This window comes from Pygoscelis adeliae, unplaced genomic scaffold, assembly GCF_000699105.1.
Source record: "Pygoscelis adeliae isolate BGI_AS28 unplaced genomic scaffold, ASM69910v1 Scaffold247, whole genome shotgun sequence".
NCBI lineage: Eukaryota > Metazoa > Chordata > Aves > Sphenisciformes > Spheniscidae > Pygoscelis > Pygoscelis adeliae.
In genome coordinates this window covers 313,555-341,501 of record NW_008825316.1, presented here as the reverse complement: position 1 = coordinate 341,501, position 27,947 = coordinate 313,555, and the positions used below count along the sequence as shown (strand labels likewise).

The following is a 27,947-nucleotide window of genomic DNA, read 5'->3' as shown; positions in this document are numbered from 1 at the left end:
GCCTTACAGAGGTCCAGATAGACGACATCTGTAGCCCTTCTCATGTCCACTGATGTAGTCACTCCATCATAGAAGGCCACTAGGTTAGTCACGCAGGACTTGGACAAGCTTGGGAATTCAGAACACCGGGTTAATAACAGTAACACAGGCTAACATCTGACTGTGCAATGTAATGCTGGCAATATTAACATGCCACATAATGTCACTGCATTTTCTTCTCCTATTTTCTTTATATTAAACAGAGCAAGCCCATGATTGAGGTTTCAAACTGTCATTTTTAAAATTTTCTTTTAAGTTATATAGCCACTCTTTGCCCAATCAATGTTACAGAAATTATTTCTAGGGTATGGGTGTTAGAATCAGAGCGATATCCTCCTCACAGCCCAAGACACACTCTGTGTAAAGGCAGAGAACAATCTCAGCTTCTGCAGACAGGATGACATGAGCAGGAGGATAAAACAATAGCTCTTTTAAGCCATAGCTTGTGTCCAGGGAGATCTCAGTAATGTACTTTATGGAAGATCAAAACTCCTGAGTCCCCTGGTAAATAGGAAAATTCAAATTTGACGTGGATTTCTAAGAAAGAAAAAAAAATACACATAGTTCTTTTTTTTTCTTCTGTTAGTTCTGGATTATGACTGAAATGAATGACAGCATATATGTACATGTGAAGAAACTAAGTGATGGGACAATCTACATGCAGTTTAGGAGAATCTAAAGCAAAACACAGTTTGAAAATAACCTGCATTTGGTGATATGTTAAGAAAGAAATTGTTTCACAACAAAGTAAACTAAATGAAATTTCAGTCATCTCTCAGTCTCTAGAAATTACTGTTTCTGGGGAGCTGACTTTCCATCAAGTTATATTCTGTCATTTAATTTAATGTCATATTCTGATGAGCCCTTTTACCTAAAATGAAATAGTTTAACCTTATGACATCAAAACCTTTAATATTGGAAATTGCAACATAATGTTTCAGTAAATATATAATTCTAATTGTGGATTACATAGTCTAACCTAAACTTAATTTTATTTTTTTACCAATATTCAAATATGGAAAAAGCAATGATATTTTCTGAGCAAAAGCAACCTGACAGTAACTGAAAAAGTATTTTGCCTGGCCAGTTTAAGAATCCTTTATTGACTGAAACATACTACTGACAATAGGCTCATATATGTACTATTTATTTTCTAAAATGAATAAGAATTTGGACTGTAGCAGTTTTTCCATTTAACTCAACATTTCCAAGCTCAGTAAAAGTATGTTTGTAGGAGAAAAAACTTTTTTACATCATATTATCATGTCAAAATCTACTATTAGACAGCAATTGAAATGGGCTCTTATGTCATTTCTCTAAATGATGCTTTAATGAAACATTTTTCTCCCTTATTTATCTAAGAATAACAATAAAAAATCTTTGACAAACTCTGTAGTGAATAAAATGGTGTATGTTCATTAGTTTGATTGACAGCATTTGTGACACTTCAGCATTGCCTGTAAAATCTATGCATCTGTCATTTGTACATACATCTTCTTTTTCTATCAAGCTCCTTAACTTGCTTTAAAAGTATTAAAATTCCTCCATTACAGTCTAGAAGTGTATAATACCTCATGTAAAAACTTTTCTGTTTTGGCTCTAACAAAATGTTACAATGGGCTTAAGGCAAATTGTCAAAAATCAACTAGTCTTTAACAAGTAAGGGTGTGATACTATATGTCTGAACAAAAAATTATGTAGTCTGACATGCTAGTCCAAATGAGAGCTTTTCATACAATTTCAAAATTATCTGAAGTGAATTCATGTTCTACATTGCATTTCATCTTTTCTCATTCTTATAATGAGAATTACTTGCAAATGACCACTACTTTTTATAGACCACTACTACTTTGGGAAGCCGTCTCCCTTCTTAAAACATAATTCTAGGATCAGATGTCAATTCAGGCTTGATGTGACCTTAGGCGGTCTCTAGTCCAACCTCTTGCTCCAAGTAGATCATCTCTGACATCAGACCAAGGTTGCTTGGGTTTGGTCTATTCGGGTCTTGGAAACTGCTGTGGGTGGAGACAGCACATCCTCTCTGGGTAGCCAAGACTCAGTTGCCCTCATGGAGAAAAAGTTTCTCTGTATCTCCAGTCTGAACCTCTCTTGTTTCAGTTTACGTCTGTTGCCTCTCACCATACAGAGCCTGGCTCCGTCTTCTTGATCCCATCCCTGCAGACAAGGTGTCTGCTTTGAGTCCCCTGAAGCCTCCATGCCCAAGGCTGACCAAGCCCTCCTCCCGTGGCTTTTCCTCCCAGGGCGGGTGCTCCAGCCCCAACCACTCTGGGGACATCACTGACCACGCTCCAGTTTGCCAATGCCTTTCCTGTACTGTGGAGTCCAAAACTGGATGCAGTATCTGAATGTGGTCTAACAAGTACTGAGGCTAATCCCCTCCTTGATCTCCTGGCCATGCTCCTGTTTGTACCACCCAGGATGCCGCTGCCCTTCATCCTATCAGGCCACTACATGCTCATCTCCACTCGCTGCCAACAGGCCCCAGGAAATTTCCTGCAGAGCTGCTCCTGGCCAAGCAGGTCCAGCCTGGATCGCTGCTGGGGCTTTGTCTACCTACGGCAGAGCTTTGCATTTGTCCTTGCTGAACTTCATCAAGTTCCTGTTGTCCCACTCCACCAGCCTGTCCACTTCCCCCTGGATGGCAGCTCTGGTTTTGAACATATCACCTGGTTCCCATGCCCCTCCCTTAAACTGGTATCATCTGCAAACTTGATGAGGGTGCACTTCATTGCCTTCTCCAGGTCATTGCTAAAGAAGGTAAACAGAGCAAGTCCTGGGATAGACCCTTGCTGTATTCCAGCTGCCACTGGTCTTCAGGTAGGATATGTGACCCAGTAACCTTACACTCTGTCTCCCACAATATTCTGGTATTCAAGTTAAAATAGAGTGGTCTGGATGGAAGGACAGAGAGGTAAAAATCCAGTTGCATGGCCAGATTCCATGTCTAGAGTCTTGCTAAAACTGAGGTAAATGACATCCATTGCTCTCCCCTCATCCATAACAGCATTTTATCATAGAGAGAATGAGGTGAGTCAGACATGATTTACCCAGTCACTGTCTTCTCCCTCATGTTCTTTGTGCTAGCTTAACTTTGGCTGGCTGCCAGATGCCCACCCAGCTTCTCTCTCACTTCCCCTCCTCAACAGAACAGGGTGAGAAAATAAGATGAAAAAGATCATGGGTTGAAATAAGGACAGGGATATCACCAATTACTGACGTGGGCAAAACTGACTCAACTTGGGGAAGATTAATTTATTGCCAATTAAAAGTAGAGTAGGATAGTGAGAAAAAAAAAGACAAAACTAAAAACACCTTCCCCCCAGCCCTTTCTTCTTCCAAGGCTCAACTTCACTCCTTACATTCCCAACTCTTCTACGTCCTCTCCCTCAGGAACAGTGCAGGGGGATGAAGAACGGGGATTGCAGTCAGTTCATAAGACTTCATCTTTGCCACTCCTTCCTCCTCATGCTGTTCCTTTACTGCAGCATGGGGTCTCTCCCAGAGGATACAGTCCTTCACGAACTGCTCCAGCATGGGTCCTATCCACAGGGTACAGTCCTTCAAGAACACACTGCTCTAGCATGGGTCCCTCACAGGCCACAGGTCCTACCAGAAAACCTGATCCTGCATGGGTTTCTCTCCATGGGCTGCAATATCCTTCAGCACATCTCCACCTGCTATGGAGTGCGGTCCTCCACAGGTTGTAGTGTGGATATCCTCCACAGGTTTTAGTGTGGATATCTGCTCCACTGTGGTCCTCAGTGGGCTGCAGGAGGACAATCTGCTTCACCATGGTCTTCTCCACAGGCTGCAGGTGAATCTCCTTCTTCACCAATCTTGGTGTCTGCAGGGCTGATTTTCTCACATTTTCTCCCTCCTCTGTCTCACAGCTGCTGTTTTTTACCCTTTCTTAAATATGCTATCACAGAGGCACCACCAGTGTCACTGATAAGCTCAGCTTTGGGCAGTGGTTGGTCTGTTTTGGCGCCGGCTGGCACTGGCTCTGTCTGACATAGGGGCAGTGCTTGGTGTCTTCTCAAAACAGGCCACCCCTGCAGCACCCCCACTACCAAAACCTTGCCACATAAACCAAATATATCTCCAGAAATGTGGTCCAAGAGGACTCAATCCATGATTTTCCCAGGGACCAAAGTGAAGCTGATCAATCAGTAGTTCCCTGGATCATCCTTTCAGACTTTTTTGATGATTGGCATAATATTTGCCTTTCTCCAGTCATCAGGAATCTTCCCAGTCTCCATGATCTTTCAAAACTAACAGAGAGAGAGGCCTTACAGGGATATCATCCAGCTCTCCTAAAACCCACAGATACAGTCTGTTGAATCCCATGGGCTACCGTGAGTCAAGTTCTCTCAAATAACCCTTGATTCCACCATTACTCACTGCTGGTAGCTCTTCATTCCCTTGAATCCCCTTACTGAGCTCAAAGGACCTGGGATATTTGCTGGTGAAGACTGAGGGCAAAGGCGGAATTGAGTACCTCTGCTTTATCTGTTTATGCTGAAACAAATAAATCACTAAATCCCTCAACCTATTCAGCAGCAGGCTCACATTTCCTTGTTCAATCTTTTACCATGAAGGCAACTATAGAAGCTTTTTTTGTTGTTCTTGACATCCCTTGTAAGCATTGGTTCTAGGTTTTCCTATCACCATCTCTAACTGTCTGGGCAATGTTTCTGAATTTTTCCTTGGTAGCCTGTCCCTGTTTGCACCTCCTGTATGTTGCCTTTTTCTTTGGAACTCTGAGTTCCCCACTTAGCAAAGCTGGTTCCCCAGTATATCTACATATTTTCCTGAGTGTCAGGATGGACAGTTCTTATGCTTGGAGGATGCTGTCCTTAAAACCTGGCCAGCTTTCCCGAGCTCCTTTATCTTCAGAGCTGCCTCAGAGGGAATACCACCTACCAGTTCCCAGAATTAGGTGAAGACTGCTTTTGTGAAGCCCAGATCTATATTCTGTTGCTCTCCTTACACACTCCGTTCCAGATCCTCAACACCACTCTTTCATGTCCTCTACAGCCAAGGTTGCCATTGATTATCCCACCCTCAAACAGCACTTCCTTGTTAGGGAATAGCCAGTCCAGCTCTGTGTCACTCCTGTTGATCCATCCAGTATTTATATCAATATGTTATTCCTGACACTCTCCAAAAACTTCCTTGACTGCTTATGTCCCTCAGTGTCATCTTTTCAGCAGATGTCAGGGAGGTTAAAGTTCCCCACAAGAAACAGGGTCTGTGATCCAGACATATGCCTGAGTTGCTTAAGGAAGGCTTCATCCAGTTCCTCATATTGACTGCGTGGTCTGTAACACACACCCACTGAAATGTCACCCTTGCTGGCCTCTCCTCTCACCCTGACCCACAAGCTCTCATCCCTGTTGCCCATCCCATAGCAGAGCTCCATACATCCGAGCTACTCATTAACATAGAGGGCAACTACCCTTCTCTCTGAACTTGTATCCATCCTTCACAGTATCGCAGTCAGGCAAGATGTCCCATGCTGTCTCTGCTATTGTAACAGTGTTGTTCCTCTGTGACCTCATGCAGAACTCCGGTTCATTCTACTCATTTCGTATGTTGAGTGCATTTGAGCAGGCATACTCGAGGTGGATTTCCATTTGCCCTGTTTTATCATTACTCTTGTTACTGTCACCCTACACTATGTATTCCTAAGAAAGATTTTTCCCTTTTCTTAGTAGGACCAAGAAGACACCACATGGGCCCAAGCCATGTAGTCATTCCTGATACACTCCAGCTCTCCTCTGGCAGTATTGCTGATGTTCACATGGATGAGCAGCAAGGGATAATAGTCTAAGATGAGTCAAATGAGCCCCAGCAGTTTAGCCTCAACTTCCCAGGTCAAAGTCCCTAGAAAACCTCCCCAGAGAGCAGGTCAGGTCAGCAAAGGGGGACCTCCATCTTCTAATTCCGTTACCCACTGCTTTTTAGTGCTTACATGTGGGTCAGGCTTGGCTGACTCTGATGGCTCCCCAGGACACTGAGCTTATTCTGCAGTCACAGATCTACAGGTGGAAAAGGAGCCATCTTCCTAGTGCCAGAAGTCACAAGCCTCCTGTTCCCCCACCTTTACAGTCTGCATTTGCCACTTGATGGAGTACAAACTCTGGCTGCCCATCATGTTACAGCTAAGGGTTCAGATGCCTGGCTCTGTAGGGTCTCTGTGAAGATCCTATCTCTTTTTTTCATCTTCCCCAGTGCTTTGCAGAGGGAATACTATTCCATTTCTGAGGAGTGATTCATGAGATGATGTTCCAAAGGCAAGTGCTTGTAATAATGCCTTTCCAGATTCCTGCCTGTCAGAGGAAAAACTACTTGAGGAACTTGGAACTTTACATTAAATGAGAAATTTCAGCTGCAGTTTTAGTTCAGTTGGGGTGTGGCCTTTTTTTCCAAATTACCTGTTTCCTTGTCTATGCTAATCATTTGTCTACACCTAGTTTTAATATGATTCCAGCCTTCCTTTGGCACAAATCATTCTAAAAGCAAGCCAAAATAAACAGATAATATTGCATAAGGAAAATGAGCAACAGTCAGAGACAACAAGAAATATTCAGACCAAAAGCTTTCATTGAAAAACACTAAGGAAATATCTCTAACTCCAGCAATCTATTTACCTACAGAAAAAATGACACAGAGCAGCAAAGCAAGCCATCCAACCCTGCTCTGCCAATTTGCTTAAACTCTGTGCCTATTTCAGTGCTGACCTTATCTGCTGATGCTGTAAATAAGCCTACTATTTAATATAAATATTGGTTTATTTTTGCTATAGGTTAGAAGCTGGAAAGAAGACTACCAATTAATTTCACACAAAAGCTAAGGAAAGCTGCTAAAACTATTCATTTCACAACAAAGAAGGCTCTTAAGTGGAACTGTGCAGAGCATAGAAAATCCACTTTGTGAAAGGATTTTTAGCATTCCAAAATTAGAATGCAACCTAAATCTTTTGAAATTCTCTAAAATTATCCAAATGCTTCTAATTTCTCTGAAATCCTCTAAAAAGAACATTGCAAGGTTTTCTTTTTTTACTTTACTTTGAATCAGTCAAAATACTTCACCTTGACAGAACAGAAAATTTACATTTTTATGTCAACTTTTAACTTCATATTATAACATGAAAGTTGCAAAGTAAGAAATGACAAAATGAATAATCATTTCAAAATTAAGGTCAAAGCAGTTTACTGTATTCTGTCAAAAAAGCATCATTTTGCAATTATTGAAAGATTATTCCTGTTTTGTTGTTTTGTTTTTTTTCAAAATAGCTGCCTCAAAATTTTGTAATATTCTGTAAATAAATCCTTATCTCTGCTACACTTCAACTGTCTTTTCTGTTTAGGCTGCAAGTTCTTCATAGAAGAGCCTGTCTCTTATTATATCTTTATGGGGCAGTTAGCACAATAGACCCCAAATTTAATTGTTGTCATGTATTACAAATAATAATAATAAATTTGCTTATGGCTCCAAGCAACTGCATCCTCCCTGGAGTCCTCCCTGGTAGCTTCAATTAGTGTGAGGAGCAAGAGTTCTGGGAGGAAAGATCTCATAATCCCCAACAGTTTATCACACTTTTTACATAACTATCACACTTTTTACATAGCTGTACTGTATGTGAAAAACCTTCTACTCTAACAATATGACCATGGTATTACCAATCCTTTCCCATAACAATGCTTTTAATTGTAATCAGGGCAATAAATATGACAGCAAGTCAAATACCAGTGTCAGCTGTAAATTGAAACTTCAAGCCACAAAGCTGGTAGTCTGAGAGAATAAAAAGCAATAACACCTACATTTCAAATGGTTAGATATGGTTGCTGTTCAATAAAATGCTGTCTCAATATTGTGTAGATATTATTAAAGAGATTTATAAAAGATATATGTTTTTTTTAAATATCCCACTATGATTCAAAAGCCTGGAGAAAACAAAGTACTAAAATGAACATAGATTTGTTGTTATGTTGCAATGAATTTTAGTTGTTCATGATGCATTACTTAATTTGTCAAAGAAGTAGCAGCTGTGTGCCAAGAAATATATGTTTGAAAATAATCCAATTCAAGGAAGCATAAGACTGCAGTTTGAAATAACCTTATTTCTTCACAGAAAAAATAGTAAAGCTGAATTTTCCTTCCCCACCCCCCATCTAGGCTAAATCATTCATCTCTCCCTATAATTAAAATATTTGCTTCTCCAAAACAAATGAACTCTCCTCTGATTTTCTGAAGGACAAAGAGAAGGAAGGAAATGTATGTGCTCTGGAAGATATGGACTGCATATGAAGGAGGAGAGAAGCTCAACAATTAATATTGGACAGGCTATTTGAACTGGTACAGTCTAGCTGCTTTGTAAGCCTCAGGGGAAGAAAATTTTTGATTCTTGCAGTGGAGTAGGTTTGTGGGATTTTTTCTGTTGGCTTTCTTTTTTGAAGTGAGGAATGCTGCAGAGATAGCTCCTCTAAACACTAGGCTTTGCAAGGAGGAAAGAACAGGGCTAAGTATCAGCATAGGTGAAGGTGGAATTGGTGGGGAACAGAGATCCTCTGATCCTTCATTAATATATATTTTCTGAGGAACCTTATGCAAATGTTACAATACAACTGATTTTACATATGTTACATATGTTTATATACACAGGCATGTATATATATATGTACGTTTTTAATATATACAGTTAATGCAAGTAATATCAACCTGGTATAGGAACAGGAAACCACAGATACTCCCCTTACAAGCCTTGTGACTCTCTTGGTGCCCAGACAGGAAAAAATTGCAGAGTCAAAATTGGTAGTAAAGATAGAATATCATCCCACAAATTATGGATTAATTCTGAAGTTTTACTAGGCAGGAGATAATCACCTTCCGTAGACTCTGCTGTGAGCTGAAAGGACTCACATTTCCTATAATTAAGAAGTGACTTGTGTCTTATTCTCAATCTAAACATGACCTTGACAGCAAGTTCACTTTTCAGAAACCAAAAAGCCTCACTCTAACAGCTGTCTCTGTAAATCCCAAAGTTTGAAGGACATTCCCTTCATCCTGTCAGTTTTTCTTTAAGGTGTAATTTTGGTTCATTACTCTTTTAAAAATGTTTGTATCACTACCCTTTAAATGAATGTCCCTTGGAATTCATTGTAAGCTTTTAAGAAAAATTTCTCAAAAATTTATCTATGGGTTATTTTGGATTTTTTTGTAAACACTCTGATCGTTTCAACATGGTTTACAAGTATTCCTGCAGCATGGATGTTCCAATTTCTATCTAGTGCTAACTATTATTCTCTTTCTGCAGCACTATAAATGCACATAATGCATAGGACATAATTCTTATGTGTAGATTTAGACATAACCTCTGTCACCCCAAAAGTTATCTTACTTGTTCTTGGTCATGCTGGTAACTCCTGCAGTTTGAAAACTTGGTAAGGTAAATAAACGTGTAATGTATCACAGAAGGATAGTTCAGGGAAGAGAATGAGTGAAATTGAAAAGTGTTCTTGGAAAACCCGTTGAAGTAAATAACCAGTGTTAAGCTCTTACAAAAGAAGATTTAAGAAGCTATGAATCAGAACAGACAACACTGCCCTATAAGAAAAGAGAGGCCACAGAATGACATCCCTCTTAAGAAAGTCCAAAGCTGCCAAGACAGATTGGAATTCCACCAAGAATGAGTTTTTTTGTCACTAGCTTTGAAGGGAATTACATTATGTCCTGTACATGGTGGACATAAGTAGAATTATATTAGATCAAGCCTTCTGGTCCTTCTCTTATTACAGTGTCATCACGACGTTTAAAGTGTCTGAGAATGCAATGCCATGTAAAACTTTAATAAGTTGATTTGCCAGGTGCTGCTTTAGCAGGAGTCATATAATGCTTTTAGTTTTGGAACAGGGGCAATTATATTGACAGGACCTGATTGGATGTACCTTCATTTTTGGAGTAGGAGATGAACAATTTAGACACTGACTCTCTGAAGAAATTATGCACATCCCACCTGTTAATTTTATTAAAACAGTGACACCTCCACAGGGGTGGGAGGGGTGGGGAGGAGAGTATTGGTCACAGAGGGAATGACAGTTGGTGTACCTGTTCATGCTATTGATTAAACTTCCTGTCAACCACATAGGGAAGTTAATTACTGGGATGCAAATTAACACCCTTGCAAGATAATAAAGAAAACAATAATTATATTAAGAACTCAGGGGGCTAAGTTTTCTTGGCCTTGAGCCTGAAGCTGTAAGCACCATTTTAAAGAAAACCACTGCTCTACTGCTCAGGGGCAAATAGTTTGAACCATATTGATTGAAGACTTTGTTCTCAGTGATTAAAAAGCACCTTCAACTGCCAGTGAGTCTGTTCAGACTTTTCACAAGGAGTCTTTCAATTAAGATTTCAAATGAGACTCACGTTGCATCGTATTCGGTCTATTCTGGTCAACAGACAGACTGTGCTATCTGAATGACCTGTGCAATCACATCTTGTGTGTACCATGTACAATGAGCTCGCAAGGGCCCTTTGACAGGTACATTCTCTCATCCTTCTGAATCAATGAAAACAAAGCTTATTAGAGAGCAAGGTTAAATTTATTGATTTTATAAATTGAAGAAATCCTGCAGTATTCAGTTTTAGTTCTAGATTTCATTTTTAAGCTTATGTTACATGCATTTGAATTGAAACACTGTAACTGGAAAAGCAGTAATATGCCACTGGACCATGGTAAGAGAGAACTTCTAGTGGAAACTGTCTTCACTGCAAATGACAGTACAGGACTCTAAATTTACAGTCTGTCTGTGATGCCAAATCAAACCTAGTCATCTTGCAATGTTATTTAAGACTTGGAATCTCAACATAGAGTCTGAAAGTCAGTCTGGGCACTTTTCTTCCATTATAATCACAAGAAGTTTCTTCCAATAAGAGTGTACATATAGCAACATCTATGTTTAAACTGACATTTCCAAATTAAACCTGCAGTTACCTTCTGCCTTTTTATTCACTTTTAGTAATTTGGAACAGATGTAAATGAGACATTCGGTACATTAACTGTGTTTTAAAATGTCTTTCTTAGAATGCAGTTTCTCTTTTCTTTTCCTTTTTTTTTTTCCTCCTGTACTAGAAGGATCATAGGGAACCCTACAAACACCAAGATAATTTTTACCTAGTGATAAAAAACAGTCTAAACATTTTTAAAACAACATCACTGTAGTTTACACAGGAGTTATTGTTTAGATCTTAGGGTTGTCATTACTGCTGGTAATAAGGGAGAAGGCTAGAACCCAGGATGATATCTACACGATGTAGTCAATCTGCAGGTTTGGCAGCTGGGAAAAATTACCTTTTTACTTGTCAGCTAGGTGACTTTGATTTGAAGATAGTGAGAGGCAATAAAAAGGAATCCCATGGTGCCCACTTTTGCTAAAGCAGTTTTTAGAAAGAATTCAAGCCAGAGGAATAGCAAAAATCTGTGACTTATTGGAATGTCAAACAAAGTTATATTAGTTTTTTTCTGACTAAATAGAGAGATTGTTAAGGTTAAACATCACAGACTAAATGCAGACTTGCTGTAGTTTTGCTGGAGCCATCCATCAGAAAGAACCTGACACATTATAATCACAGCGATATTTTAAAATGTTTGTCTGATGAAGAGGAGGAGAAAGAATGAACCGCATGAGGGACACTGGTTGCATTCCTTAATGCACTGCTGGGAGATATTGATATATTTCATAATTAAGATGATTTCAGAACTTCAGCTGGCAACAGTATATGAAATTATGAAAAAGCTAGTACTTATCTGATGATGCAAACTTCTTTCCCCCAGGTTTCCTGTGTCTTTATGCTGTGATTCACATTTAATCTTGAAGATTTGGATTTGTCATTGGCTTTCATCATAATTCATTCTGTCAACCAGACGTCTAAGATTTCTGTCTTCAGCACTGGACAATCCATTTACATTTATTTACATTATTTAATTTATTTTTATTTTAACTTTAATCTATTTAAGTCTAAGCTATAGATTTAACTTTACATTTTGTTTAAGTGACTGGTTTTGTGTCTGCATTATTTAAGCATAAAATTTTTTTTAGCAAATTAAGTAAGTCTGATTATTTCAGTTACATCTGCTATTTTTTAATTGTTACTCAAAACAACTGAAAGAAAAAAACTCAACAGATGTATTACTATGTGCTCAGCTTCTAAGAGTCTCTACATGGAAGAATAATGACTGTAAAATTCTCTTTCCTGAGACATGTTAAGAGATTTGTGCAGATTTTGAGATCAAATATGATCACTCGCTATGGATGTATGTATTGATTGACTGTATGACTGTCATACCCGGTCTCTGACTTTGGAACAATCTTAGAATTCCCCCTTTACAGCTTCTTTACAGCCTCATTAATCATAAAGGCAATGCTGCCCATCTGTAGCAAATTCATAAGGCTAGCAGAGGGTGTAAAGAATTTTCCCCTGAGCATCTGCACTTCCATGTCAGTGCCAACTGTAATTTCCAGTCTTGATTTTGCTGTATTTTACCATGCTTTGCAGCCTGGATATTGGAAACCACCTTCACTGTGAGAATAGGGATCTTCATCCTTCACAAGAAACAGTAGAACAGTTTTGAAGCCTGGAGTCAGCACACAGTGCTATTTTATAGAGACATGTAATGTGACTACAAATTGTTAGTCAATCTTTTGAGAAGTCATGACTCAGATGACTCAGATGTCTATACAACAAGACCACCACCAATCCCAAAATGAAAAGTGTGAATTGAAACACATTCTGTCTTTTAGTAATATTTAAGAGTAAAAATATTGGCCAAGTTTCCATATGAGTTTCAATTCATTAAGGTTTAGATTAACTTCAAGAGTGAGAGAACACCAATTCTTCACTTTTTCCAAGACCAGCTTTGGGCTTCTGTTGTGCTTGGTTTTAATAAAACAGATTTACAAATCTGGGAAGTAGATGTGCTTAGTGGAAAGAGCCTTTCTTGTTTCAAATATGGCATTTTACAGTATGCTCATATTTCATATAGGAAAATAGGAACTGAAGGAGAAGGGAGACAGTTCTGAAAGTGTATCATCAAAATATGGTGGTTTTCCACTACTATGATATTTCGCAATTTTGAAGATGGAGACATAAATTTGTGACACTATTAAATGGATAATTCTCTAAATCTTACTGAAGATTATAGAATGGTAGAGATGATCTCTCCTATTACTTTCTGTAGATTTTACATAAAATTAATTATATAAGATGCAAATTTTACCCCCCAAAAAAGAGTGGGATGCCTGAACTTCCTCATCTTCAGTATTACTGATATTTAATTCAGTAATAAGCTTATCATCTCCTCTATTAGAACCTGCTTTCTTCAACCCTTAAATCCAATTATTTTATACAAGGGATTTTGGGAACATCATTAATTCAATCATTATAAAAAAATGGAAAAATAGAATTGAACTGAGGAAGCAGGACTCTAGAGTCCCAAAAGCAACCTATGCTGATGCAAACAAGAAAATTTTGGTAACTTCTATGTAGTGCTATACATTAACTGAGGATTCAGATATAATTTTTAGGTGAACTTTTCAAAACTGTGGATGTTTTCAGATGATTTTAAGTCAGTACATGTAAAGGGTAACCAATGCTCAATAGCAAGACATCCTGGAGTTATCAGGGAATTATAAAATACATTAGACATGAAGTCCAAATCCAGTGAATCCAGGGATTTAAGAAGAAATAGCTTGCAACAACAATTCACTTCAGCTAGTACTTTGCAATCAAAGCAATGATGGAGGATGGATGCACAATGAAAAACAGTTTCAGCAAATATTAATATGAAAGTTAATATCAATTTACTTTGGCTGTACTTATACCACTTGCACTTTCTGTGATACTGAAATTTACCTTTTGAAATATCTCTATTAAGCAGATACAGAAGTGATTGAAAAAAACAAACTCCACATTTTGAGAAGTTTGTCTTTTAAAGATGTACAAGGATACATTTCAAAATATTTACAGGATGACTTCTGATGTTTAATTATGCCTGTGAAGCCACATGTCTTGTAGCATAAACAATTTTTGTGTTCAGTGGGCCAAGTTCTTCAAGGTCCTAGATGGCTCTGGCTCTGATCTATTTAAGCTGATGTTGAACATTTAAGCACACAAGTCAAATCTATAAAGTTAGTGGACTACAAATGATTAAAATAAGCACATATTTAAGCGCTTCACTGAATCATATTTAAGCCCAACTCTGACAGTAAATTTTTTTCTAATTTGTTGTAGGCATGTTATTTCCTTCCATAGTATTTTGTATTTAAACTAAATATTTGAAAGAATAAGTTTTCAATTTCAAAGCTACTTTGAAATTAAACCTCATAATATTTGTTGCACATCTCCTCATCCCATGCCTTTCAAGGAAATATTTCAAAAGAGATTTTGTTGTCTTCAATGAAAAAAAAAAAATCAACTGCTCAGCACTTGGGAAATATGCAAATACAAGGCAGCAAGCTTGCCATTGCATGTGAGCTATGTGAAAATAAATGCCTGGATGGAAGTTTTTACTTTCATGTTTCCAGGAGGTCTCATAAATGCTAGTGATAAAAAAAGAAATTATGAAAATGCACTTTTGCCATCTTCTATTGTTTGAGCAACCCTATTATACATGTCCTTATGTATTTTAATAGCCTTTTTAATTTAGAAAAAATGAAATTAAGTTGCAACATGGACTGCTACAAATTTCTTTTAGATGTCACTGAGCAGAACACCTTAAAAGAAAATTGCTGTCATCTAAATTGTTTAAATGAAATGGCCAGATTTCCAAAGGCACTCAGCAGCCTACCACACCAGGATTATGGTACAGAAAATGCATGATCATATTCTTATCTTTGCTGTCAGAATCCAGAACCTGTCGATGTTTTTATGGGTCTTCATGCCTTTCATGTGTTTTAGTGTGTAATAATCTCTGTAAAATGCTAAATTGCCAGTCAGTCATTGACAGAGTTGCATATTATAATTTACTTCTTTGTACATTAAGTCTTGCCAAGAGAGTCACAAAAACTTCCAAAATCAGTGATGTGTAGCAAGACAACATATTCACTAACACCATCTTCAACACTGATGTAACCATAAGCTGTGAAAGTCCTCCATACTTCAAAAATTGGAGAATTTTTTCAAGGAATCTTTTGACGCTCTTTACTGTGTGAAACTAATTAGCATTTGAGTGCTTAGGTCAAAGCTTTTTCCTGAAATGGAAAGATGAAGTTTACTGAGAGGATGAGGTAGGAGGAGGAGCTGGACAAGTACATGCTCCTAGTATTAGGGGCAGAAGGGGTACAGGAAAATTGGCAATATTAAAAGAGCAACACATTGAAAAGGTGGGGCAGGCTACAGGCATACTAATGAAGATTGCAGTGCTTTAATCTAACTAATGTATGTGGATTCCATATTCTGGAATCTCAGTGAAACTTAGTGGCTTGTGATAACAACAGGTCAACTAGATTATCTAGTTGTCCTTTTAGGCTACAAATTCCTGTGAAAGGCTAGTTTCATGCATATTAAGAAAGGGTAAATGAAACACTGCTTGATTCCACTAGAGGTTATATTTTTAAGCCATGTTTTAGGTGATAAGAACACAGCTTCTTGGAATGATGTTCCCGGAGAGAAATTTGCTTACGCATTAATTCAGCCAAAGGCCTCAAAAAACTAATGAAATTTGTTAATAAAGTTTGAACAGCTTTAGTGTGGATTTTTGATAAGGAAACAGCTGCTCATTTGCAAGGGTAGAAGCTGAGTCTGGAAACCACAAGATATGATAAAGAATAAGCAGATGGTTCAGAGTAAATGATCTAAAGTAGCTCTTGCAATTTCTTTGAGAACTTAGTACATACCCTGATATTAAGAGGTTATATGAAGCTCATTGAGCTAGTAGTGATCAAGTATGTATTGCTGGAGAGCAGCTAGAGAGATGAAAAAGGCATTCGAATTTACTGAGAGATAAATAACATATTGCTTCATATCCTCTAAAATGAAATTTGTGTAATTAAATGGTGCCAGAAGAGACTGAGTGAGATGAAATCTGCACATAACAATGAATGACACATTCTGAACTAGAATATGTTTGGTCATCTAATCTATAATAATCACAGTTGCTCAAAATAAAATTGTCACTACCAGTAAACCCAAATTACAGACCAGAGTCCTTCTATGTGAAAACCAGGAAAATTCTTTGATCACAGAGTAACAGAATTGTTGAGGTGGGAAAGGACCGCTGGTCCAAACCCCTGCACAAGCAGGGCCACCCAGATCCAGTTGTCTAGGATCGTGTCCAGATGTCCTTGAATATCTCCAAGGAAGGAGACTCCACAACCTCCCTGGGCAACCTGTGTCAGTGCTTAGTCACCCTCACAGTGAAAAAGTGTTTCCTGATGTTCAGGGGGAATCTCCTGTGTTTCAGTTTGGGCCCACTGCCTCTGGTCCTGTCACTGGGCACACTGAAATGAGCCTGGCTCCATCTTCTTCTCATCCTCCCTTCAGGTATTTATCTACATTGGTAAGATCCCCCTGAGCCTTCTCTTCTGCAGGCTGAAGAGTCCCAGTTCTCTTGGCCTTTCCTCGTACAAGAGATGCTCCAGACCCTTCAAAACCTTTGAGGACTCTCTCCAATATGTCCATGTCTCTCTTGTACTGAGGAGCCCAGACATGGACAGTACACCAGGTGTGGCCTCACCAGTGCTGAGAAGAAGGGATTGATCCTCTCACTCAACCTGCTAATGAAAAACAGTTTCAGCAAATATTAATATGAAAGTTAATATCAATTTACTTTGGCTGTACTTATACCACTTGCACTTTCTGTGATACTGAAATTTACCTTTTGAAATATCTCTATTAAGCAGATACAGAAGTGATTGAAAAAAACAAACTCCACATTTTGAGAAGTTTGTCTTTTAAAGATGTACAAGGATACATTTCAAAATATTTACAGGATGACTTCTGATGTTTAATTATGCCTGTGAAGCCACATGTCTTGTAGCATAAACAATTTTTGTGTTCAGTGGGCCAAGTTCTTCAAGGTCCTAGATGGCTCTGGCTCTGATCTATTTAAGCTGATGTTGAACATTTAAGCACACAAGTCAAATCTATAAAGTTAGTGGACTACAAATGATTAAAATAAGCACATATTTAAGCGCTTCACTGAATCATATTTAAGCCCAACTCTGACAGTAAATTTTTTTCTAATTTGTTGTAGGCATGTTATTTCCTTCCATAGTATTTTGTATTTAAACTAAATATTTGAAAGAATAAGTTTTCAATTTCAAAGCTACTTTGAAATTAAACCTCATAATATTTGTTGCACATCTCCTCATCCCATGCCTTTCAAGGAAATATTTCAAAAGAGATTTTGTTGTCTTCAATGAAAAAAAAAAAATCAACTGCTCAGCACTTGGGAAATATGCAAATACAAGGCAGCAAGCTTGCCATTGCATGTGAGCTATGTGAAAATAAATGCCTGGATGGAAGTTTTTACTTTCATGTTTCCAGGAGGTCTCATAAATGCTAGTGATAAAAAAAGAAATTATGAAAATGCACTTTTGCCATCTTCTATTGTTTGAGCAACCCTATTATACATGTCCTTATGTATTTTAATAGCCTTTTTAATTTAGAAAAAATGAAATTAAGTTGCAACATGGACTGCTACAAATTTCTTTTAGATGTCACTGAGCAGAACACCTTAAAAGAAAATTGCTGTCATCTAAATTGTTTAAATGAAATGGCCAGATTTCCAAAGGCACTCAGCAGCCTACCACACCAGGATTATGGTACAGAAAATGCATGATCATATTCTTATCTTTGCTGTCAGAATCCAGAACCTGTCGATGTTTTTATGGGTCTTCATGCCTTTCATGTGTTTTAGTGTGTAATAATCTCTGTAAAATGCTAAATTGCCAGTCAGTCATTGACAGAGTTGCATATTATAATTTACTTCTTTGTACATTAAGTCTTGCCAAGAGAGTCACAAAAACTTCCAAAATCAGTGATGTGTAGCAAGACAACATATTCACTAACACCATCTTCAACACTGATGTAACCATAAGCTGTGAAAGTCCTCCATACTTCAAAAATTGGAGAATTTTTTCAAGGAATCTTTTGACGCTCTTTACTGTGTGAAACTAATTAGCATTTGAGTGCTTAGGTCAAAGCTTTTTCCTGAAATGGAAAGATGAAGTTTACTGAGAGGATGAGGTAGGAGGAGGAGCTGGACAAGTACATGCTCCTAGTATTAGGGGCAGAAGGGGTACAGGAAAATTGGCAATATTAAAAGAGCAACACATTGAAAAGGTGGGGCAGGCTACAGGCATACTAATGAAGATTGCAGTGCTTTAATCTAACTAATGTATGTGGATTCCATATTCTGGAATCTCAGTGAAACTTAGTGGCTTGTGATAACAACAGGTCAACTAGATTATCTAGTTGTCCTTTTAGGCTACAAATTCCTGTGAAAGGCTAGTTTCATGCATATTAAGAAAGGGTAAATGAAACACTGCTTGATTCCACTAGAGGTTATATTTTTAAGCCATGTTTTAGGTGATAAGAACACAGCTTCTTGGAATGATGTTCCCGGAGAGAAATTTGCTTACGCATTAATTCAGCCAAAGGCCTCAAAAAACTAATGAAATTTGTTAATAAAGTTTGAACAGCTTTAGTGTGGATTTTTGATAAGGAAACAGCTGCTCATTTGCAAGGGTAGAAGCTGAGTCTGGAAACCACAAGATATGATAAAGAATAAGCAGATGGTTCAGAGTAAATGATCTAAAGTAGCTCTTGCAATTTCTTTGAGAACTTAGTACATACCCTGATATTAAGAGGTTATATGAAGCTCATTGAGCTAGTAGTGATCAAGTATGTATTGCTGGAGAGCAGCTAGAGAGATGAAAAAGGCATTCGAATTTACTGAGAGATAAATAACATATTGCTTCATATCCTCTAAAATGAAATTTGTGTAATTAAATGGTGCCAGAAGAGACTGAGTGAGATGAAATCTGCACATAACAATGAATGACACATTCTGAACTAGAATATGTTTGGTCATCTAATCTATAATAATCACAGTTGCTCAAAATAAAATTGTCACTACCAGTAAACCCAAATTACAGACCAGAGTCCTTCTATGTGAAAACCAGGAAAATTCTTTGATCACAGAGTAACAGAATTGTTGAGGTGGGAAAGGACCGCTGGTCCAAACCCCTGCACAAGCAGGGCCACCCAGATCCAGTTGTCTAGGATCGTGTCCAGATGTCCTTGAATATCTCCAAGGAAGGAGACTCCACAACCTCCCTGGGCAACCTGTGTCAGTGCTTAGTCACCCTCACAGTGAAAAAGTGTTTCCTGATGTTCAGGGGGAATCTCCTGTGTTTCAGTTTGGGCCCACTGCCTCTGGTCCTGTCACTGGGCACACTGAAATGAGCCTGGCTCCATCTTCTTCTCATCCTCCCTTCAGGTATTTATCTACATTGGTAAGATCCCCCTGAGCCTTCTCTTCTGCAGGCTGAAGAGTCCCAGTTCTCTTGGCCTTTCCTCGTACAAGAGATGCTCCAGACCCTTCAAAACCTTTGAGGACTCTCTCCAATATGTCCATGTCTCTCTTGTACTGAGGAGCCCAGACATGGACAGTACACCAGGTGTGGCCTCACCAGTGCTGAGAAGAAGGGATTGATCCTCTCACTCAACCTGCTGGCAATACTCCTCCTAATGTAGCCCAGGGTACCATCAGCCTTCTTTGCTGCAAGGGCACATTGCTGGCTCATGGTCAACCTGGTGTCCAACCCCAACCCCCAGGTCCTTTTGTGCCAAGCTGCTTTCCAGCTGGGTGGCCCCCAGCATGTCCTGGTGCCTGGTGCAGGACTCCCCAGGTGCAGGCCTTTGGAAGTCTCCTTGTTGAACTTTGTGAGGTTCCTGATGTGGTACATGCTTTCATTTCACCCAACATTACATTCGTCTAACAAGATTACTTGTTGCAGTTGAACATGTATGCACAGAGCAGTCATACTAAATTATTACCTTTTTGCAGTTGTAATTGTAGTGTTCAGGATCTTTGACTTTTAACTAGGTACACATATTTTTCTTTTGCATCTCATGATTTAAAAAGTAAAACAATAATGTAAACTGCCTAATTTGGAAGACAGCAGTAGGCTGTAGAGAAAACAGTCCTGTTGCTTTTTTTTTTTTTTTTAATTTTCTTTATTTCTGGAAATTCAGATGGAGAGTTTCAAAGACACAAACTAAATTTAGCTACCCGCTGATTTCAAATGGGATTTAGGCACTGAAGACCTGCTGGTTTTTTCTTTAAAAAAATCTATTCCTCAGTTGTTTTATTTTGAACAGACAGAAGAAAAGATAACACCGACAGGAAACAAACCATCTCAAATAGAATATTTACTTCTTCCTCTTTAGGCTAAATTCTGCCCACAGATAATGTGCATGACCTCAGGTGAACCCAGAAAGTTTTACAGGTCTGTATTAGGGGACAAAATTTGTTTCTGAATTCAGAGGACCGTTTTGTTATACGTAAGGTAAGAAAGGGCTTGGAAGGTAGAAAAGTTAGAAAATTAATACACTTGTATTTAACTTTACTTGAATCTGGAGTTCATAGTGTCAAAGAATGGAATTCATTCATTCATTCATCTGTAGTTAGTAGTAGACTACATGAGCCAGTAGCTAGTGCTCTGGATTATCCTGTCCCTTGTCTACTCAGACTCCAAATTACTAAATAATCTGGCCTTCTTTTACCCTACTCTTTTCTAGCTAATTTATTTTTATTATAAATTGATTAGAATAAAACAACATACTCTTATCTCAAAAGCTGACTTACACTGATTTAGACAAAGACTGAAGGATATATATCCCACATCAAAGTTATAAAATATATATTTAAAACATTAGTTTTGTTTAATAAAGGGCACTTTTGTTCTCTGAACATGCTATTATCATGAATCAGATCATGCTGATATTTGTTAATAACGTTTTTCATAGTTTAAATATTGCATAAGCTCTAAATTTTTCAGAATATGTCTCAGTAATCACTGTGGTTAGAAATGCTTACATACCATGTGTAACAGTACTGGAAGAGCTGTTCAGGTGGTAATATATGATTTATATAGGGAGGTTGAATGGGCAATAACTAAGCTATCTATCAAAATTTCACATCAACTTTTTTTCAGACCCATACACATACAAAGTTGCCTATCTTATCTTTCCATGAACATCTTCACGCAAAACAGTTTATAAGTTAAAAGCAGAGCTTTTCTAAGCTTACTATGAGATGTGGAAGTCATGCTTTATATATTTATTAGATTAAAAATTATTTAAATAATCCAAGGGCTAAATAAATAATTCAAGTGGGTGTGGCAAATGTCTTAATGATGTTAATAATCTATATTTCACACTTTTTAGTAACCACACCTACTAACAATTACCCAATTGACAGATGTATGTGAAGTTGCCATTTTAGTGATTCACACAGCATAGCTAAAGAGCCTTTTTTAAAAGCACAAAATTTAACTCTTACCCATTTTTGCCCTGACATTCATGTCTCAATCTTGAATATAGGACTATACGTGTAGCTGACAATTATTCAAACTCATAAGTAATTTGATTCCCCTATACAGCTTGCTATAAGAATCCTCCACAGATTCAGATATGTGTGCTCTTTCACCTTAACTAAAATTGCTGTTAAATAGGTGCCATCAAATGACATTCTTCAGGCACTGAATAGTATCACATCCCATTCAAATAGGACAAAATATGGTAAATAAAACTGTGCCCTTCTGTAGAGTTAATACACTTATCCTAGTTTGCAAAGTAGTAAATGATATCATGACTCTATAAATGCTTAAAGGTGTCAAAATAGTCATTGGAAAAATACATTTTTATGTACACAAAAACAAAATATAAATTCATGCTTTTATAATCAGATAAGTCTGTGATCCTCCAAGGAGAAATATTTTAAGTTCTGGTATCTTCATGTTAAGAGTGAGACCAGGGCTGGGAAAAGGGCCTGAGATCTTCAAACAGACTCAGGTTTAGGCATCAGGTCTCACCAAAAGTTACAAGAACCGAAATTTTAACTGATATAGGGTCTTTTGAAATTCTCAACCTTGAACTGAGAAATCAGTCTTTAACAATAAAACAAATATAAAAAATGAATGTATACAACGTACTGTTCACAGTTAAGTATTGTACTGATATTTCTTCTCTCCCACACTCTTCCCATGACCACTGAATAGTCTTCTTCACCCTCTCTTCTACTCACTTGTTCTCTTTCTCCAACACAACTCATTAAAAACTGTGATTTTTACTTTTTTCTGCTTCTTCCTTACCTTCCTCATCTCTTTTTTTTTTCTCGGTGATTTTTCCCAGGTTTTCTGAGTTCTCCTTGCTTTTCCCACCATCTGGCTAGACAGCTGTTACTGATATCACTGAGTGAGTTGAGTTGTGAAAACAGTTGTTCAGAAGCTGATTTTACCTGTGGTTCCCATTCTCTATGGGACTAGAAGTTCTGATTATAAGGACAGGTGAAATGATGTATGAAACAAACCTCAATGTTTTAAAGAAAACCAATGTGGCACAAACGTGTTGTAGAGACAACATGGATAGGTCCAGTTTAAACAGAAATCATATGAAAAAACAAGTTGCCAACAATGATGGGATGAACTATTAACTACTTGGTAAATCAAGGGCTGATTATGCTCTCCATGTCAGCTTCATGGTATCACTGGAGGGACAGGATAAAGGGTAAGTACAGGAGAAACTTTGACCCAACACTGAAAAATGGATGTGAAATGAAACATGTTTCAGCTGCATTACAGAACAAAAATGTAGAATACCCATATAAAATGAAGACTTTGTTCTTCATTTGTTCTGCTTTCTGCCTCCTCCAGTACACTTCTTGCTCCAATAGGGACGAGGTCCTCACAGCCCTGGACTTCACAAAGTATAGCATACTCAAACACAGCTGCCTAAATCCTAATGTAATTACATAGACCGCTGATCATCACTAAGTGAGGACAACACTTCCTATTAGAATGTTATAATAATTAAGACTCGGATCCAGGATGCATTTGAGTATGTTCAGCTTTAGGTGTACAAACTATTCTGCAGATTTCAGATGGAGTCTGTTGTATAAATACTTTTTGTGAGATACAACCAAACAGACAAAAATTTTATAAAATATCTCACCAGATTCTTCAAATTCACTGTTGTATGCATTCCAAGTCTCACTTATGCGGAGCAGATTTTCTTCCATGGCTTGAATATCCATGTAGGGACAGTTGCACTCTGGGAATTTGGGACCACACTGACACCAGCAGTCATTGTCCTTGCAGATGAACTCCCCTTCCGAATTGCAGGCAATATAGCTCAGAGCTGCCTGGACAAAATGTTCTTGCAGATACTCAGGCAGGATGACCTGAAGACCTGAAGGAAATAGAGTAAGTATTATGTTATTAAATGCAAAGGAATGCTCAAGCCAAGCAGCTTCCCCAACCTATGTAACAAACAAACAAACAAAAGATTATGAAAAAGGAAACTATATGGCTTTTTTAGGACAATTTACACATCTGTCTAGCATTTGCATTATGTCATATATTTCCTCTCTTAAGAATTAATTTCAGATATATTCCTCACCTTTCCCTCTCAGTATGAAACATCCATTCCACTAACTAGTAACCTGTGTTCATCAGATAGAGCATTTACTGGTATAATTTCTTTCCAGGGGGATTGTCAAAAACAGAAAGAAAGGATTACATCAACTTCTGCTTGTAAAGAATTACTGAATGAACAGCCTCAGCAGTAAGAGCTTTGCAGTAGGGAAGCATGCAGCTGAATTATAATCTTGGTACCAGAAGCTAATGCAAATTTTGAGAGTGCTGATGAAGAGAAAGAAGCCCTGAAAGACAGAGTAAAGATACAGTACAATCAGAAAAAGAGGTGTGAAGGTAAACATTTCCATTCTGTGTTGGACTTGTTTTCCATGTTGCCTTTGACACAACAAGATATAGCTTGTCTAAATAACTCTAGTTATCTCATCATGATTCTGTAGAGACAAACTAAGAAGAATGGGAAAAATTGGGTTGGAGGAAATTTTAGAAAAAAAAAATTCGGCTGATATTTCATGTCTTATAACATTGGTATTTAATTGCTAAGTGACAGTCAATTGGATGTGATGGGTAGGGCTATAAAACCTTGAGAAAGAAAATACATTCTTAAATCTACTAAAGGTTTAGCATGGAGAAAGGGTGCAAAGCCTAGCTCCCATGGTGTTTCACAAAACTCCTGCTATGTTGTAAATCCCTTTGCAAAGTGTTTTCACACTTTACCCTGCCATTGCATGCAGAGGCCTTGCAAAAGCATGTCACTTTGATGTATCAGAACCACAGAGCAGGTGAATCAAAAGTTCAGAATATTTGTGACCAGAAATTTAGACTTCCTTATCTGAAAATTTTGATAATTTTTTATATCATCCCAATGATGGGAATTAGTATTTTATATAGAAGCATTTTAACTAACTGTAAGCAAACTTGATTCTTGTTCAATTCTTCCATGATAAATATGAAATAGTTTACTCAGTTCTGATAACATATTTCTCATAATGACAATCCAATGGCATGAGTCAAACCACTGTCTGAGGGATGTAAAGATTATTTTCCATATTTTAACTGACAAACATCATGCATGCTGGAGACCATTAAAAATCACAAAATTATTTCTGGAAATATTTCATTGCATCCCAGTGGAAATGAGAAGTTTGGTTTTTTTTTTTTTTTAAATATATACTGTCTCTGAAATCATTGTATGATTTTATGGCTTTTAACCTATTCTGGGGAGAGAGAAAGGAAAGGGGAAAAAACCCACATGGATGTTTTAAACAGGAAGATAATCTTTCCCTGACAGCCATTTTTAATAATCAGCAACAACTTCACACTATATGTCCAACTGATTTGTGAACCAATATGGAAATTTTTTAAAACTGGAAATAATTGTATAGCTACCTGTAACTGCAAATTAAGAACTGTATTCTTCTGTCTTATATACGCAGAGGTATACACAAGTACACAAAGTAAAAAGAATTTAGTCTGTTTTCATAGGAATAATAATAAGTTGTTCATGCTACATTTGTGTAACTGAAAAAAGCAATTCTTAAGGGCCTAATACCCTAGTGGGTGGTTTTTCAAAAATGTTTATGTACCTAATATGCAGGTTGGGAAATGCATTTACTGGAATTAACAAAAAATTAATTAGAAATGATGCCTCTTTTCTTCCTGCCTTTTCCTTTTCCTTTTCCTTTTCCTTTTCCTTTTCCTTTTCCTCTTTCTCTTCCTCTTCCTCTTCCTTTCCCTTTCTCTCACTTTTTTCTTTTTTTTTTTTAATATATAATTACTATTATTTTTCTAATCAGTGAGATGCCTAATCTTCCAGGTTTTCTTAAAATTCCCAAGAGGAGCCTTTGGACTCTTCATTATTTAAAGTTTTTGAAAATCTATATCCTGTTCCTCTGGTGACTCCATTCATTTCAGTGGGACGACTGCATGAGGTATAAGCTACTACTCACTATGTGCAAAGCAGGCTGAGCACACTAAATGTCATTCCCTGCTTGGTGGAATCTATGTGAATTCAGGCTGTTTAAAAGGTGTGCAAGTGGTTGCTAAATAGGGCTGTAAAATGTTAACAGCATTATTCAAATTATTTTCTGATGTGTACAGAAATTTTTTCCATTTTAAAGGCAACATGAGTTACTGACATTTCCTTGACTTTGTCTAGAATGTACTTATTGCACACAGGGAAAAAAAAAAAAAAGGAAAATGACCTTTTATGAGCCGGAAGAAAGAAAAACAAATAGTGTGATAAATGTCATGTGTTCCAAAACAAATTAATGAAATTGCACCTACATACCTTGCAACTGAATCTTATTTTCAGGACTCTGAACCAGAACAGAGCTGACAGAATCTAGGTTGTCATAGTTACTGCAGCCAAGAGGACCAGTCCGCGTTTCTGTTACCTGATGGTAAGGGAATGGAAAATCATTTGCTGTGTTATTCAAAACAGACTGAGGAGTTCAGAAGCTCATTTCATAAAGTTTCCTGTTAATTCAGCTGGTGGAACATTTCAGATGTAATTAAGGTGAAATAGCTCATTTTAATTATGAAAAGTATGACTGCAAATGTTTTACCAGTACCACAAACTTTGGGGAGTGCTATTTCTATTGCAGAGAATCCTTGCAAATACTTTAGCTGACCAACAGTCTAAAGACAATTTATTTCTTCATAGCTATGGGAATTAGAACAAGTTTAATAAAAGTGGTTCATAAAAATGAGGACCCTGATTTTCACTGATGAAACTTGTGTACATGGCAACTCCTTGCTGAAACCATGGAAAAAACTTTGACTTTTCTTGTGTAGCACAGCAGGATTCAGAAATAAAAACCTTTTATTAGCTGTATTTATAATGGTGGTAGTGGTGGGATATTTTTAATCAGAAAAAGGCCTAAGACAAGATTAGACATAAAATTCTAGGCATCCAGCTTATTTTAATCACTGAATCCATGACCACAGAATCAAAATACAGCTAAATTGATCAAAACAGAATCACCACAAGTAGAGCTCTGGCTTAACAGTTGAGGATTGTGCTTGGAAACAGGCAGTTAGTTAAATGAATGAATAATGATAATTAAAAAAAAAAGACAATGGAATAATATATATAATTCTTAAGTGTCAAAAAATAATTACAAAGTCTAATTTCTTTTTTTAATGTTATCCTAAGTGAGGGGTCTAATGTAGTTTCTCACCAATGAAGCACTGCAGCTTTTGAAGCATTGTTGTGCCCAGAGAGCAGGCAGGCAGCTCCATAGCAGAAATAGGCAGCACCCCAGTTTTAGTTTTTTTTGTCTGTATAGGGAGTCAAGGAAAAAAACCAAACCCTTAGGGTAGATGGGTATACCATGTTCTCACTTTTTTTAAACTAGATTGGGTGCTGTAGAAAATTTATGGGTTTGTAGCTCCTTCTCCTTTATACCAAGACTAGGCAGAAAGAAGAAAGCGAAAGTGGACTAAAAGTAATACAAACAGAGCCATAGCAGGAAATGCTGGCCATGGGATATCATCCCAGCCTCCTTTACTGCCAAACTACAACCAATTCCTCTATCATACCCCCTCCCAAACTGCTCCTAGCCACTGTCCTGGAACTTCTTAGCTTTCTTCCTTTTATCTTCTCAGAGTTTCTGTCCACATTTACCCTTATTTGGTGATCTGCCTCAGTTTTGAACACAACCACTTCTATTTTCTGTTACTTCAGGTATTGTATTCTGCCCTGGGTCTCCTGCAGAATAAGCCTAAATTATGGGGTCAAGGAACTTATTTCCAAAATACACACCTCCACTGAGCCACCGACTGACATGGAAACAGACAACTAACATTAATTCTTACAAACAGAAGGAAGCTTCTATTTTAACAATCTGTTTTGAAAGAAATATGAAAGTTTGCTAAAATAATCCATGAATGTTCATGTTGCTTAGGATTGGCTGGCTCTCTTACAGCCTGTGCTACCACCAGAAGGTGTGGGTGACTGCAGCTGGATCATGCTATTCTTGAAACCACTGAGATTTCACATTTTCCAAGACCTCTTGCACTTTTGCAAAGTAAATATAAAATCTTAGGCTATTCCAAGCTCTTGGCACCTTTCTGTCACTTTGAACTCGTGTTCCTGAGAGTGGAGAAGGAGACCCTTTGCAATGCCAGCAGCCCATGGAGATGACACACAGAACTGGCTTCAGCCAAACCTGTTAACAGAGTGTCAGCTGTGCAAAGAAATGAGATGGAGTCAGGATG

At 37.7% G+C, this 27,947-nt stretch overlaps 1 protein-coding gene across 1 annotated transcript in view; it reads right to left on the bottom strand.

Moving 5' to 3' along the window:
• The window catches only part of BRINP3 (bone morphogenetic protein/retinoic acid inducible neural-specific 3), a 244,624-nt gene that overhangs the window by 51,409 nt on the left and 165,268 nt on the right, over positions 1 to 27,947 (bottom strand). The window contains exons 4-5 of the mRNA XM_009330268.1: positions 26,017 to 26,122; positions 23,305 to 23,541 (exon numbers count right to left, since the gene is read on the bottom strand). Coding sequence (XP_009328543.1) covers positions 23,305 to 23,541; positions 26,017 to 26,122 — 343 coding nt within the window. The remainder of the gene's footprint in view (positions 1 to 23,304; positions 23,542 to 26,016; positions 26,123 to 27,947) is intronic.